Source organism: Martes martes, assembly GCF_963455335.1.
Source record: "Martes martes genome assembly, chromosome: 2".
In the NCBI taxonomy this organism is placed as follows: domain Eukaryota; kingdom Metazoa; phylum Chordata; class Mammalia; order Carnivora; family Mustelidae; genus Martes; species Martes martes.
Genome location: NC_137889.1, coordinates 8,076,585 through 8,093,595, shown reverse-complemented (window position 1 = coordinate 8,093,595; position 17,011 = coordinate 8,076,585). Strand labels below are relative to the sequence as shown.

General features: G+C 38.1%; 1 protein-coding gene across 1 annotated transcript in view; it reads left to right on the top strand.

Annotated features, from left to right (window-relative positions):
- VEGFC (vascular endothelial growth factor C) overlaps positions 1 to 17,011 on the top strand; it is a 100,658-nt gene that overhangs the window by 56,828 nt on the left and 26,819 nt on the right. The window contains exons 2-3 of the mRNA XM_080796883.1: positions 8,268 to 8,481; positions 9,923 to 10,113. Of these exons, the coding sequence (XP_080653009.1) occupies positions 8,268 to 8,481; positions 9,923 to 10,113 (405 nt within the window). The remainder of the gene's footprint in view (positions 1 to 8,267; positions 8,482 to 9,922; positions 10,114 to 17,011) is intronic.

The following is a 17,011-nucleotide window of genomic DNA, read 5'->3' as shown; positions in this document are numbered from 1 at the left end:
GTCAACAAAGAGAAGCAAGAGGAAACCTAGGTTTTGCAGGCTAGGTGTGTAAAATGTAAGGTGATTAGGATCCACAGTCAATGCCACCTCAAGTGTTCAGTTTATGCTATGATTCTTCATAATTAGGGGAATTACGGATTGAAGGTGAATCCCCAAAACTCTTTCTCATCATGTAACTTCTGGAATCATCATTCTTCTGTTAGGGTAAAAAGAGAATGTGTTTCAGGTACACGAATTATCAAGGAAGCGGTTTGTTCCTGATGGTAGCTCCCCGTCTTTAATGTCGCACACTCAGCTTGACTTTCATAGCACTCAAAATCCTCCACGGAATGCCACATAGGTGGTTGCTTGCAAATGCATAAAGACTGAACATTACATAAGAGTCATCACTGGGCCCTTGTAATTGATCCCTCCAAGGATAGAGTACAAAATTACATTCATTTTTAGATTACTTGAAGGTTTGTATTACAGTTGAATACCGTTTTTAAGATCCTTCCTATTGTAAGATGTACTAAATTCTTTTGGAAAAATAAAAAGAATATATAACATTCAAGCAAAGGACCTCAATGTGCTAGAAAACACTGGTGAACATGAAGACTCAAGAAAGCATTTAGGTACAGCAATGCACTGCTACCTCAAGAAATAAGAATCTTCTCAAACAACCTAACCTTACGCCTAAAGGAGCCAGAAAAAGAACACACAAAGCTCAAAGCTAGTAGAAGGAAGGAAGTAATAAATATTAGAATGGAAATAAATGAAAAAAAAGACAAAAGAAAACAATACTACAGTTAATGAAACTAAGAGCTGAATCTTGAAAGGTTAAACAAAATTGAAAACATCCAGACTCATCAAGAGAAAAAGAGAAAGGACTCAACTAAATAAAATCAGAAATGAAGAAGGAGAAATAAAAACCAATACCAGAGAAATACAAAGAATTATAAGAGGATATTATGAAAAAATATTTGCCAACAAATTGGACAACCCAGAAGAAATGGATAAATTACTAGAAATATGCATCTTCCAGAATTGAATAAGAAGTAAGAAATTTGAACATAGAGATTACTAGTAATGAAATTAAATTAGTAATCAAAAGGCTCCAACAAACAAAAGCCCAGGGCCAGATGGCTTCACAAATGAATTCTACCAAAACTTTGAGGAGTTAATACCTATTCTCAAACTACTCCAAAAAAATAGAAAAGGAAAGAGAACTTCCAGATTTGTTCTACAAGGTCAGTAGCACCCTGAATAGAGATACTACCAAAAAAAAAAAAAAGAAAAGAAAATGACAGATCAGTACCTCTGACCTAGATGCCAAGCACAGATGCAAAATTCCTTAACAAAACATTAGCAAACTAAATTCAACAACACAATAAAAGGATAATTCACCATAATCAGGTGGGATTTATTCCAAGGATTCAAGAGTGTTTCAATATTCACAAATCTATTGATGTGATATGCCACATTAACAAGAGGAAGGATGAAGCAGAGTAGCGCAGCGGAAGCGTGCTGGGCCCATAACAAGAGGAAGGATGAAAACTGCATGATCACCTCAATAGATACAGGAAAAGCATGTGACATAATACAACATCCATTCATGATTTAAAAAAAAAAAAAAAGAAAGAAAGAAAAGAAACTCTCAACAAAATGGGTTTAGAGGGAACATACCTCAACATAACAAAGGCTATATATGTAAAACCCACAGCTAACATACTCAGTGGTGAAAAACTGAGAGCTCTTCTCTAAGATCAAGGACAAGAATGTCCACTCGCAACACTTGTATTCTACACAGTAATGAAAGTCCTAGCCAGTGCAATCAGGCAAGAGAAAGAAACAAGGGTATCCAAATTGGTAAGGAAGAAATACCACAATTTGCAGATGACATATTATATATAGAAACACCCTCCTAAAGTAAACCCTAGAGTCTCCACAAAAAAAGTACTAGAACTGATGACAAAATTTAGTAAAACCACAAGGTACTAAATTAATATACAGAAATCAGTTCCATTTCTATATACTAATAACAAAATAGCAGAAAGAGAAATTAAGAAAATAATCCCATTTATAATAGCACTAAAAAGAAATAAAATACCTAGGAATAAATCTAACTAAGGAGAAGACCTGTATTCTATAAACTATGACACTGATGAAGAAAGTGAAGATGACACAAACAAATGGAAAGACACTCCATGCTCATGGGGTGGAAGCATTAATATTGTTAAAATATCTATACTACCTAGCAATCTACAGATTCCGTTCAATCCCTATAAAAATACTGATAGCATTTTTCACAGAACTACAACAAATAATCCTAAAATTTATATGGAACCACAAAAGACCTAAAATAGCTTAAGCAGTCTTGAGAAACAAGAACAAACTTGGAGGTACCATAATTCCAGGTTTCAAGATGTACTACAAAGCAGTAGTAACCAAAACAGTACAGTGCTGGCACAAAAGGAGATAACAGATCAATGGAACAGAATGAGTCCAGAAATAAACCCACACCTATATGGCTAATTAACCTATTACAAAAGAGGCAAACATATACAATGGTAAAAAAAATCTCTTCAACAAATGGTGTTGGGAAAACTGGACAGCTACATGCAAAGAATGAAGCTGGACCACTTTCTTACACCACACACAAATATAGACTCAAAATGGATTAGAGACTTAGGTGTAAGACGTAAAACCATAAAACTGCAAAAAGCAAAAATAAGCAGTAATCTCTTAGATGTCAGCCACAGCAACATATTTATGGACGTGTCTCCTCAAGCAAGAGAAACAAAAGCAAAAGTATACTGTTGGGACTACAACAAAATAAAAAGCTATGGCACAGCAAAGAAAGTCATCAACAAAATGAAAATGCAACTTCATGAGTGGGAGAAGATACTTGCAAATGATATATCTGATAAGGAATTAATACTCAATTATATAAGCAACTTGCAAATGATATATTTGATAATGAATTAATATTCAATTATATAAGCAACTTACACAACACCAGAAAAGAGCAGACAATCCAACTAATAAATAGGCAGAGGATCTGAAGACATTTTTCTAAAGATGTACAAATGGCCAACAGACACAGGAGAAGATGTTCAACATCGCTAATCATCAAATGATGATCAAATGTAAAGTAAAACCACAATGAGATACCACCCCATACCAGTCAGAATAGCTAGTATCTAAAAGACAAATAACAAGTGTTGGTGAGGTTCGGAGAAAAGGAACCCTCGTGCACTGTTGGTGGGAGTGTAGACTGGTGTAGCCACTGTGGAAAACAGTATGGAGATTCCTCGAATCATTAAAAATGGAAATACTGTATGGTCCAGTAATTTTACTATTTTACCCAAAGAAAATGAAAACACTAGTTTGAGAAGATATGTGCATCCCTATGTTTATTGTAGTATTATTTATAATAGCCAAGATATGGAAGTTACCCAGGTGTTACATGCACCTGCGTGCATGCGCGCGCACGCACACACACACAGCACACACACACACACACACACATCCATATAACAACACACAATGAAATATTCCCGAACCATAAAAGAGTGAGATCTTGTCATCTGCAACAACATGGATAGACCTGGAGGCCATTATGCTGAACACCATAAGTCAGAGAAAGGTAAATACCATACAGTTTCACTTACATGGAACTGTGGAATCTAAAAAAACAAAACAGAACAAAGGGACTCTTAAATACAAGAACAAGCTGGTAGTTCCCAGGGGTGAGGTGCACACGCAGATGGTTGAAATAGAAACAGGGATTAAGAGGTACAGACTTCAGTTATGAAATAAATAAGTCATGGAGATAGAAACCTTAGCATGGGGCATATAGACAGTAATACTAGAATAAAGTTGTACAGTGACAGGTGGTGACTACATTTACCGTGGTGACCGCTGAGAAGCGTATAGAATTTTTGAATCAATATGTTGTACACCTAAAACTAATATAACACTGGGAGTTAAGTATATCGCACTAAGAAAAAAGAGAAAGCTTTGAGAAGGAACCTTTCACACAGATACACTTCTACTTGAAAGATTTGAGGGTGTTCCCGGTTCAGAACTCCTTCTAGGTTTACTGGGACCCCTTCTAATTCCTCAAAAGTAGAATGTGAATGTGAATGTGCCATGGTTAACTGGCACTGTCTTATCTTTAAGATTGGGGTCTTCTCCAGAGTCACACATTAGCCATATCACTTAACTGACGATGCTGAATTCCCAGGTTGCTACTCATTTAGAACAAAAATGCAGAAGACACATTGAAAGAAATATGACGCCAGAACTGGTACAATACTGAGAGTTACAGTTCAAGATTGAGTAAAAATTTCAGTTTACCTAAAAAATAATCTGTACTGTGTGTTTGTCATCTAAAGATGTTATAATGACAAGTTATTCACCCTTACTTATAAGATGTGTAACGTACTTCTGTATCAAATGTCTATTTGGATCATCACAAAAATTCTATGAGAAAGATACTATGATTTCCATTTTATAGAGGGACACTTGAAAAAATGAAATCTGATTTTCCTCATTTAAATAGGTCTTTTGCCAAGGTGGAAATCTGGTCTTTTGATATTAAGGTTTCTTTTTCTTCCACAGATATAATAATTAAAGTCTAATGGGAATAGATAAATTAATTACTCAGTATCAAGCTATTCTAATACCATTTTGTCTATGACAGCTTCTGCTTTTGCCAGTGGTTGCTATAAATTAATATGTCAAAGGCATGCTCTATAGAAACATAAGAAGAAAAAAGCAAATGAAGGCCGAAATAAGAGTCAATACATTTAGAGACAATTACTTTCAAACTGTCATTCTGTTGTTCAAAATTATATATGCGCATTATTTAAAATTTGAAGCACAGGGGTGCCTGGGTGGCTCAGTGGGTTAAGCATCTGCCTTTGGCTCAGGTCATAATCTCAGGGCCCTGGGATTGAGCCTGAGTTGGTCTCCCTGCTCAGCGGGGAGACTGCTTCTCCCTCTGCCTCTACTCCTTCCCCCACTCGTACCTTCTGTCTCTTTCAAATAAATAGAACCTTTTAAAAAAAATAAAATTTAAAGTATAAAAATTTATAAAGAAAGACATAATAATTACCTTAATTCTGCAATTTGGAGAATATATATGTGTGTGTGTGTGTGTGTGTGTATATATATTGCTGCATATGTTTTACTCTTGTCTATATATGCAAATGTATGCATACAATCTATATGTGAATTTGGTTTTATAAAAATATTTACTACATATATAAACATCCTGTGTACTATGTCTAAATTGTATACTTCTTCATAAGCACTTATGAACCTCTTTACATGTCTCAGTTATTGTATTATTACATTTATGTTTGTACTCTATACTATTCAATCAGTTTTTTTTATTGTCTGTACAGATTGTTTTTAAGTTCATATGATAGACAGCCCCACGACGAGTTTGTACTTATATCTGGCATAATGATAGTCTCACTTCTGTTGGATGGAAGATTTAATTCCAAAGTGAATTTGCTGTCTAAAACGGAGCTTGTTTTTAACTCAACTCCCTCCAATTTGAAATAACACATTTGCCTTAAATTGCTTTACAAATTTATATTCCCACCGGGATTGAAAGAAATTAGGGCTTCCTTCACTTTTACCATCGCCAAATACATACTAACATATTTATTCTCAGTGAATCTTCAGTTTAAGATCTTTGCCCATTTTTCTATTGAAGCACCTATTTATTTTTCGTCATTACCATGTTCATGGGATATCTTAAGAATATTAGTCCATTTTCATCTGTCATGTATATTGCAAATAGTTTTCCTACTTTATTGTATTTTGGTTTCCAGTATTTTCTACCATATAGATAGTTTACATAAAAAGCCTTTTTTTCAGCCTAAGAATATAAATATAACCTTATTTTCTATTCCTATGTTGTAGATTGGCTTTGGCACTTTTTTTTCCCACTTTTTTATATTGCGTTTTTTCTATTGTGAATTGTATGCTTATATTTTTCTCTTTATCTACCAAGTAATGGCATTTTCTGTCCTAGATACAATTATTGTTACTTTCCCTTCCTAAGTTTTGAAGTACAAAATGTGAAGCACCATTTTGATTTGTATTAAAATTTTGAATAATATTTCACTGAAAGCCCCACTTCCCCACTGTCTCTTTGTCCGGTATGGCTTGGCGTGTTCCTCTCCTTGTGTCGTGCAACACTGGTGGGTGTGGTCCTGAAGCTCTTCCTGGCGGAGTGAACACTCATGCCTGTTCCTGTGAGGTTCGTGTGATCAGCTGAGGTCATGACTTGACTTTAATTCCAGCTGAATTATGGGGAAAAGATTCCCAGGGACCCACCAGTCACACAGTCCCATGGTGCTCCTGCTGGTTCGAGGGCTATTCAAACTAGCAGAGACAGACGGAAACCCCACCCGTGACGTTGCGTTTTAGGTAGCGATGACCAAAAATTTACCCATGTGCTTTTGCAGGCTTTCTCTCCACTTGCAATCCTTCTAAGATTCCAAGACGTTTTTGATTCTTGAATGTTGTGTCATAGATGAGATTTTCTGAGACAAATATTTCATAAACAACTGGGCAACTGTGTGAGGAGATGTTGTCACTTTCATTTACTGCGATCTCCCCAACCCCACCCTCCATCTATTCAAGGGAATTATATTTGTGTAGCCAGACCGCATATCAGGAATCCCAGAAGGTAATGAGTTAATAGCCATATTTTCAGAACACAGACCTCAAGAGATTAAGTATATACCCCACTGACACAATAAATAAAGGAAGGGGAAATCCTAAAATTAATAAGGAAATCCTAAAATTAACACTTTTATTATCCAATTTTATTATCCAACTCTAACTTGTTAGAATGTAGACTATTTTTTTTTATTTATTTGATAGAGATCACAAGTAGGCAGAGAGGCAGGCAGAGAGAGAGGGGGAAGCAGGCTCCCTGCTGAGCGAGAGCCCGATGTGGGGCTCGATCCCAGGACCCTCAATCCCAGGATCTTGGGATCATGACCTGGGCCAAAGGCAGAGGCTTGAACCCACTGAGCCACCCAGGCGTCCCAGGATGTAGACTACTGATCTCCATCCAAGACCCCCCAGTAGGGGTGTCACTTCTCTAGCTGATTCCTGTGCACGGTAAACTTTAAGAACCAGTGTCCGAAGTGTTTCCTCCCACATTTGGACTTAAAAGCTGGGATAAGCATGGCAGTATAAAATAAACACTTCATGTTGTATTTCATTTTGTAGATGAAGTTAAACAATGTCCCAATTTCCCTTAATTTCAAAAAATAGTTTAGAAAACTGGATTTTCCCGTAACTATGGTAACTACCTGAATATAAGTTGGGATGGTCTACTTAATTGGACACACTAATGTGGACATTTATTTATGAGCAGAATTAATGTTCTCCAAACTGTTTCGTGTCTTTTTCATAGCAAAATTAATCTTGACAATCAGGTTTTTTGGAAATACTTGAAGGTTCTGCCAGAATGTAAGCCGGGGATGCTGTTGTTGAAATCCCATCCTTCGTGGAATTATTCATTCTAGAACAGCTTCTGTAAAACAGAGTTTCCTAATTTCAAGCATCCTGCTTCATTATATTTTACTGATGCTGATAACTAAAAGCGAAGCAAAGCGTTAGAGTGGACTTCAGTTTTTATGTATTGGAGGATAATACAGGCTTGAATACATTCTCAAACTTAAAAATTTGCCAGTTCTGTAGAGCTATAAATCCAACAAGTTACTCTGGGAATTATTTTTAAAATTATGTCTCAAAACCATAAGAGACTCTTAATCTCACAAAATAAACTGAGGGTCGCCAGGGGGTGGGGAATAGGGAGAGGGTGGCTGGGTGATGGACACCGGGGAGGGTATGTGCTATGGTGAGTGCTGGGAAGTGTAAGCCTGATGAGTCACAGACTTGTACCCCTGGGGCAAATAATACATTATATGTTAATAAAAATAATTTTAAAAATAGAAAAAAGTAAAATTATATCTCATAAAATTCTTATCTTAAAAACCAAATATATATTTTACAAATTTGGTTGTGCGTACTTAACTTCATTTTTAATCATGGTATTGATTCAAATTAAAATATGAATATAATTTTACCAAGTAAATGAAGTAATTCAAGGATAATAACATTTTTTAAATTAATAACATTTTTAATAAGGATCTGGCATATATAACATTAAACCTAGAGGGTTTCTTAGTGCACTTGTTTTCAAATCTCGTAATCTGATAACTGATTGATCATGCATGTTTCTTTGATAGGCGTATGCAGGCAAAGATTTGGAGGAACAGCTGCGGTCAGTGTCTAGTGTGGACGAGCTCATGACCGTACTCTACCCAGAATATTGGAAAATGTACAAGTGTCAATTAAGGAAGGGCGGCTGGCAGCGTTACAAAGAACAGCCCAACATCAATGCGAGAACAGAAGAGACTGTAAAATTTGCTGCAGCACATTATAATGCAGAGATCTTGAAAAGTAAGTATGGGAAAGAAAATATATGATAAGCTTTATGTATCAGCCCAGTGAAATCTGCCAGCCTGTTGTTTTGTTTTTGTTTTTAAATTTCAGCATTTGTACCACTAAATGCCTTAGGGCTGAAAGCAAACAAAATAGGAATGAAGATTTTCAAAATATAGCATTTTATAATTTCACTGTGAGTGGTAAAGAGGATTTCTTGAAATATAAAAATAGAAAGGTACATGCCTTCCAACACCTTTTTTTTTATTAAGGTGATAGTCCATTGCAAAATTTTAAAAACCTGAAGATGTATTTTCCACAATGTGTCAGTTTCCCCACTTAAACATTCTATATCTTACAAAATAATTGCACATACATGTTCTGATTAGGATTCAGAAATGCTTAATTTCTAAATCACCCCCAAATCATCTTTTCCAAGACTTCTTATTGCCTTGTTTCACAGGTAACTGGTTTGGGAGCTAGACTTTTGGAAAGCTACCGAAAGATCTAGCAGGGAGCATCACAAGAAATTATGCTTCTGCGTAAAAGGGCAACAGCAGAAATTGGTGGGCTCCTTTTAAAAAAACTAACTCCTTCAGTTGGGAGAGAGTCATCGCTATCACAGTTTGCGATTGCAGATTATTTTGAAAAGACATGCAAGCAAAATAGCCTCAAGGTTGAATAGCCCATAGTTTATATCCTTTCTTCTAAAAATTTTACTTGAGGGAAAAGAAGCTAGAACATTTGAGAAGTACATCATCTGTAACGCAATATTTAAAGAGTCCACAGTGTTAGAACTAAGCCTGTAGGTCACTGGAAACAGAATTCCAAGAGAGAGCATTTGACTTTCCTGGAGACACTTAGTTCAGGATCCATGTCCCAGTTGATGCAAAACACCCTTGCATTTCAAGTGACGTTACCCAAAGCTGCCAGACAGCCTGCCTGAAAACGATCTTTGAATTCAGTCCAAACCCAGAGCAATTTCCTCATTTACATCTCAGTTTAGAAAGAAAAATTCAATCAGATTGTTTATCTTTGCCTTGAAACCGCAAAAATAGTACATGCTATAGCAAATGAGCGTGACTGTCTCTCCGCAGGTCCTGCAAACATCTGTATTATTAAATTTTCGTTTTCAGAAGCAAAGAAAATCAAACATAAGTGCTACAGAAAAATTGGTGTTGTTTTAAGAAAGCATAATCCTAATTTAGCTTGTTACCGGACTACAGAAATCCGTTTTTTAAGAAAATATCCTTCGCTGCTCTGTTCAGTATTAAATAAATATTATATTGCATTCCGATCCTCAGGGCAATTTAGAATCCTGTCAACTATTTCTTTTTTTAACCTCATGTAGTATACTTCAGTCTGAAAATCTGAGATCCAATGTGACTTCCAACTTGCTGCGGGCTTGCCCCCCTCGCTGGCTTCTGTGTAACTTACGGCCTTCCCTGTGACCCGACAGGTATTGATAATGAGTGGAGAAAAACTCAGTGCGTACCCCGTGAGGTGTGTATAGATGTGGGGAAGGAGTTTGGAGCTGCCACAAACACCTTCTTTAAACCTCCATGTGTGTCCGTCTACAGATGTGGGGGCTGCTGTAACAGCGAGGGCCTACAGTGTATGAACACCAGCACAAGCCACCTCAGCAAGACGGTAGGTGCCCTGACCCCACGGGCCGCCCCCTCAGTCCCTGACCGTGGCGCGGGTCCCCCTGCCCTTCTGAGCGGTTTATACGGTCTTTGGGGAGTGAAGGGAACTTCTCAGTACTCTGTGGTGTTGAGGCTCTAATCTCGCCGAGAAAGTTACTCTTGCTTTATGAACGTTGATGTCCCAGCCAAGGGAAGCAAATCATCGATGTACGTGTGAATGTGTGTGTGTGTGTGTGTGATCTAAATGTTGTCATCTGGCCATCGATTACTTTTAAACAGTTAAGTCTTCTGATTCTAGAGCTGCGGCACGAATCACAAATTGAGAGCGTGCAAGGAAACATCTGTGTTCCGTGCAACAGGGGCATGGTACTGAAGTAAGCCAGTCCTCGGGGCGTATTCATTGTGTCCATTTAGAAAGCCAAGAAAATATTCTGACACTGAATCCAAGTATTTTGAGTCACCTGTAAAGTCCCATCACATTAGATATGAAGCTTTTAATATAATAACCAAGAAACTTATCTGGAGGTTTGTTCTGGGTCCGGGATTTTGGGCTCCGCCACGCTACCCTGCACTGAGGTCCTCTGTTGGCGAGGAGGCTGCTATCAGAAGGCACATTTACAAGCTGTGATAACCACCAGGATAACCACCAAGTGTGGCTTAAAGCACTGTGTGCCACTGGCCTCTGCACAGAGATGTTAGGAGAAGCCCAGGCTGTGGGCTGAGCTGATGCAAACTTCCCGAAAGTCAAACCTGTGTTTGCCTGAAAGGCTTTTCCAATCACTTTTGAGAGTTGAAATAACACAGATAATCTGGCTTCATTCAGAACTGCACTTTGACCTTCAAAATGAAAAATAATTTAAAAAATGTGATGGTGAGGTTTGCTTGATACAATGTGGAATGACAAAAAATTAACATTTTTAGTCAAATAATGTCTACACTTGGAATACGTATCATTAAGTCTTCTCACACAGACTTGAGCTGACTGAAAGCCTGGATCCCATTAATAAAATCTACTCCTATTTTAATACAACTAAGTGAAAATGAACATTAAGATTACCTGAGTTTCTTCAGCTGTGCTTTCTTATCTGGTTAGAAATGTCTAAGATTTTTACTCTGATGATCATTTGGGCTCTGGGTTTGGATACCCTGTCCTAGTATACAATCCAGACTGCTTTTTTGGGAAAAATATATTGTATTTCTTTGTATTGTACATATGCTTGATGAGGGAATAAGCCATTTCAGATACTAAGACTTGCAAAAGGAAACAAATAATAAACAATAAAAATGAATTTTCTCTTCAGCTTACCTGTACCTAAACTTTAAAGATTAAAAAAAACAAAAAACAAAAAACTGAGGAGTGAGGCTGTTATCATCAGAGTTAAGCACAGCCAGGAGTTTCTTTAGTCCTGATTACCTTCTACAATCCAGCACAATGATACAGCATTCCTTCCGACAAATGTTAGCAAGAGACGCAGGATTCTAAATATGTTTGTGCATTTAGAAACTTAATCAGTAGAATATATGTTTGTGGGTCATGGGATAACATTTTTGTGCTTGACAAAATTCTAATATTTTAATAGGATAACATGTAATTGTAGTAATTGAGCATAGCGAAACTCCTACAAAGGAGTTTGTAGGAATAAAATACTAATTTGACAGGTTTTACTGGATAATATGTGTTTATCTTATCTTAACCCTGAAGTAAAACGTGATTTTAAAAATCCTAATAAATGTTGGAACTTCATACTTTTTTAAAATCAAAATAAATATTTATTCCGGTAGGATAAGCTCCAAAAAACTAACATTCATTTTTAAAAAGATGTTAATATTTAAAATGTTGCTGCTTTTATATTAAGCCAAATTTCATAAAAGGATTTTTGGCCTTCTGAGTTTCTTGAAATGTCATTTTTTTAAAAGTTAGAGAAAATAAAAGTGAGTGTTTGAGGAAATTACATTTTCGGAATGCCTTTACTAGCATTTTAAAAAATATTTCGATTAAGCAATATGGTATGTATCCTAGGTTATATTATTATTATGGGGTTTGACTTAAATCAGTATCAGTTTGGTTGACCTTCAAAAGGTCTAGATATACCAGTTACATTTTCCAAAGACCAAAAGGCTATATCTGTTTTAAAAATGGGATGACAGGGGCGCCTGGGTGGCTCAGTGGGTTAAGTGACTGCCTTTGGCTCAGGTCATGATCCTGGAGTCCCAGGATCAAGTCACGGGATCGAGTCCCGCATCAAACTCCCTGCTCGGCAGGGAGTCTGCTTCTCCCTCTAAGCCTCCCCTTTCTCATGCTCTCTAATAAACAAAACCTTTAACAAAATAAAAATAAAAATGGGATGACATAGAATAGCCTCAAAAGACAGATCTTGAAGAATTATTTCACCAAATAAAATGTATCTACTAAAAGCTCGTTACTTATCATTACAAAATGCCTTATTGGATTTGGTTGTTAGAGAAAACTTTACTTTCAAAGGGCTCATATTGTGAAAGTATAAAGTTGAACAGTAACTGTTTTAGCAGGATTTTGGTCTGTTGGAGTTATTTTCTTGGTGAAAATCAGTTGCTAGTTGACAATATGTAAAGCTATTTATTGCTCATTACTAATTTCTTCTGCAGATTCTTCTATTATGCTTTGTTGATAGAAAAAAATGTTTTAACATGAATTTTCTTTAAAAAATACGTCTTATTTTAACCTTAACATCCCATGCATTAAGGTGTATTCCTTATTTTAATACTGAAATTACATATTTCAAAGTACGTCGTCTTTAGATACGGATGCTCCGGTGTTTTGTGCAGGAGGTGCTTAGACGAGCTTCCTGTTCCCAGCCCGGCACTCGGCCCGGACAACACCCTGGCCTCGTGGTTCCCCCTCCTGATGCGTGGCTTCATCTCTAGTCAGAAACCCAGGGGTCTTCCCTGCCGTCTCCCTTCTCTTGTCACACATCCAGCCTGTCGCCACATCAGATGTCCGTCTTGTCCCCTAAGTATCTTGACTCCCCATGTCAACCACCAACCATCACTAGAGTCCAACAGGCTTCTCATGCTTTCCAGCTAATGGAAAACCACGCCCCTCGGTGTTCCTGCTTCCGTTTCTCCTCGTCCCCATGCACTTCCTTAATGGCCCCCAAATGTGATCGTTTTAAAACACAAATCCGGTGGTGTCAGCCTCCAGCACAGAGAGCCTTCAGGGATTGCCCGCTGCTGTTGGAGGAAGACCTAAGTCTCTGTCACAGCCTTCGGTGCCCGCCTTCCTCCGCAGCACCCTGGGACTTAGCTTTCGGTGCTCCCGACTGCTGTCGACTTCCTTGAGTCCCTGGGAACCAGTGTCCCCTCTAGCCCGCCGTCCTCGCGCACACCTGTCAGTCTCCCTCACCGGCCTGCGTCCTCCGTGCTACAGTAGCAGTCCTTCCGATCTGTCACGTGGCTCAAGAAGTCCTCGGGGGAGACTTATCTGACCTCCTTGACTGTATCATGTATTTCTTTTAAAGGCTTTATAGTTTCCCATACTTTTCTCTCCTAGCATTTCCTACATCTTATAATCCTAGTTTATAACAATATAGCCATTATTATTTGATGAATGTCCACGTCCTCCATAAAGCCAAGAACACATCTGTGTCGCTCACCAGTTCCCTGAGTGTCGGGCACAGAATTGGCACACATCCCCTTTTGGAAGCACATTAAAACTGACCCTCTCACCAGAGAAAAAGAAATGAAGATGTGGACACATCCGCAGTGTTTATCCCACAGTTCCCAGGAGGGGAGGTGTCCTTATCTGTCGAAACAGATTTTAAAACTACTGCCTTAAAGGCCAGTAGTAATATAGTAGGTTAACTCATGTGTGTAATTTTTAAATAAACTGATCCTATTGCCTAATCAAAGTATGGGCTATAAATTTCAGAACAGTATTTTTTAAATGTCTGTTTTTAAACAAACGGAGGAGGAAATGCTCCTCTTTTTTTTTTTTCCTACTCACAGCTGATATGAGCAGAAGTCACCATTCTATTCCTCTTACTATTGTCTTAGTAAATACACACTTTACACATATGCCAAATGACACCAGGAGTGCCTTAGGTAAACATCTAAACTTAGAAAACAGAAAAATGAATGAACGTAAAATGAATGAACAAAATGAATGAACGTAGTCTTCTGTTCACCACTGGTTTCTCTGGGACAACTGCACATTTATTACCTCCAGTGCCCGGATGAGGTCCCATGTGGACTTACTGGGTGCCAGAGTGAAGGCATTTATTCTAGGATAAGTGTGTATGCACAACAGCCACACGAGCTTCTGTCAAGTTGGAGGTGTCAGAAGGCTGTAGGCTTCAGAAAGTAGAAGCCTTCCAGGCTAAGAAGAGCTTTTAGTGCTAAATTTAAGGTATGTGTAGGTAAAATAGAATTTGGTCTGGTATCCCCAAGTAGGATATTTTTTCTAAGAGGAAATGATGTCTATGTTGATCATATGGAATCAGTTCTCACTGAATTTCATCCTTTCACCTCTAGGCTTCATAGAATTTAGGATGGCTTTTATAACAGATTTATGATGTTGAAATCATTCATTTTGCCTGCTGCCTCCTGGTCATCTGTTCATAGGAAAGATAAGAATTTACCTATACAACTTTTGAGGTCTGGTTTCTTGTGGTTGGTTTGTGTTGTACATCTCTCGTGGTTCCCATACTCCAGCCTGGGACTTGGCTTCCCCTCTGGTGGGTCCTGGTTCGTGTGCGCCATGCTGAAGTTATGACCCGTTCCCCCAAGCCCACCGCACCCACACAGATAGACAAGCAAGTAAATAACCCTCTGCCTCTTCCGGCATTCTCTTTGTACATGACACCACCATCCTGTTGGTTAATCGCAGTTATTTTCTGTTTCACTAAAAGCCCAGTCAATAATTCCAGTTAAATCTCCCTTCCAAACATGCCTAGAATCCACCCAGGGTCATCATCCTGCTGATCTCATCTGATGTCGGCCACATTCATTAGTCACCTGGGCCAGCCTCGTGACCATCCCGTATCTCCCTATCTCCCTCCTAGGCATGGGCCACATGATAGGAGTGAATTTTTGTCTTCTAACTAAGAAGTCAGTGTCTGCCCAGGCTAGCATGTGTTCTGACTGATCTATGCAAATGCTCTAAGCTGTGACATATTTGGAATGACACTCTCCTTTAGGGGCCTTCTTTAGGTCAATCCTTCAACGTGGTCTATGAGGCCCGCTATGATCTGGCTGCTGCCTAAATCTGTAGTCCCAGTTGTCACTGCTTTCTCCCAAATACTACTTTCCACAAGGACCCAAATTCACCTCCTCCTTAAATGTTGTCAGTACTTCCTTCCGTAGGGTCACTATAATACTGTGTTGGAACCATCTCCTTACACAGCTTCCGATAACCCCCTCATCGAGAATTTCTGCTGCTCTTTAGGCCTAGATATGAAGGTCACCCTCTAAGATATCCTGTTGTATGATCTGCAGCATCCTTTAATGCCCATATGTCAGCATCGTTACCTCATCTGTCTGACAGCTTTAGTCCCTAAGCTCCAAACTCCATGACAGTGGAGACTGATCATTACCCTCGATCACAGCATAGTTACTGGCACATAGTAAGCATTAGGCACTAAATTCCATGAATAAAGAAAAGAAAACAGATTTAGGGTCAAGGAGTAGAGCCATGAATGTGTTGGTTTTGAAAAATCGGAGTGATATTTGGGTAGAGATACCCGAAGAAGATTGGGCATGTGATTCTAGAGTTCTGCCACAGTGATTGGATCCGTAGCTGTAGATATGAGAGGAAGCATCATATCGATAAATGCTTTTCGAAGCCCTGGCGTCCTCGTTACTACCTAGAGAGTTCACATATCAGGAGAGAAGAGCGAAAGCCAATGCCAAGGGAAAGCCAACAGTCAGTCACTGAGAGTCCCACCCATTTTTCCTTTTGATTTCTTAATATCATGCTCTTCTCCTACCTGATGAATCCACTTTTAATGATAAAAGCAATTATTTTAATTTAAATTGAATTAAGCAAGTGGGGTGAAGCACCCACCATGTGGTGTTCGTACTCTGCCTTATAAAGGGTTAACGTGACGAATAGATCCTGCACTCAGCACATAGGTTAGCAGGGAAAGGCAATCAACATTTGTCAAGTAAATAAAAGTTGTCTAAGTGTGTGAAAGAGAAATGCAGGGCTTTATGAAAATGCACATCAAGGACAGTGAGACGTGAAACTCCTGAAGGCAAGGTTTTCCTGTGTGTTTAACATTTTTGCTTATATTTCAACTTATAAAAGGTTACACATAAGTAGTACCTTTCCTAAGTATATTTTTTATTTTATTTTCAATATACTATAAAGGGGAGCATGGAAGGATCTCTTTCAAACATAAAGGGGAGTTCCTTATTGCTGTGTTTTCTGTAGGGGAAAAAAAGAATTTGTGTCTTGTTAAAGGAGTTCCAGACATATCCTTTAGCAACAAAAGTCACCAACTAGAATCATATAAATTTTAAGGACAATGTACCTTAAGTATTTTAAAACCCAAGTTTTTTATAAAAACTTCCTAGAATTTGTTTTATGGGGCTCAGTGAAGGGCAGGTTAGCAGAATGTGTGAGGAAGCCAGCCATTAGTTAAAAAGTAAAACCATATGCACTAAGCATTCCAGAGCGAACTAGTGGGTCACAACTGCTTCAAAGTCCCCCAGCTATCTGCTTCTGAGAAGTACATTGGGTGTCTTTTTGACCTCTTTCATAAACATATGCTTTCAGTATATTTTCTTATGAGAAGTTGTATATTTAAGAGATATAACCGAAAAGGAGAAAGTGAATTTTGCAGAAGATAAATTATTTGATGACTCAAAAAGAGAAGCAGAAGAAAGTCATCTGCTTTTGAGCCGAACATTTGGATTAAAAAGTT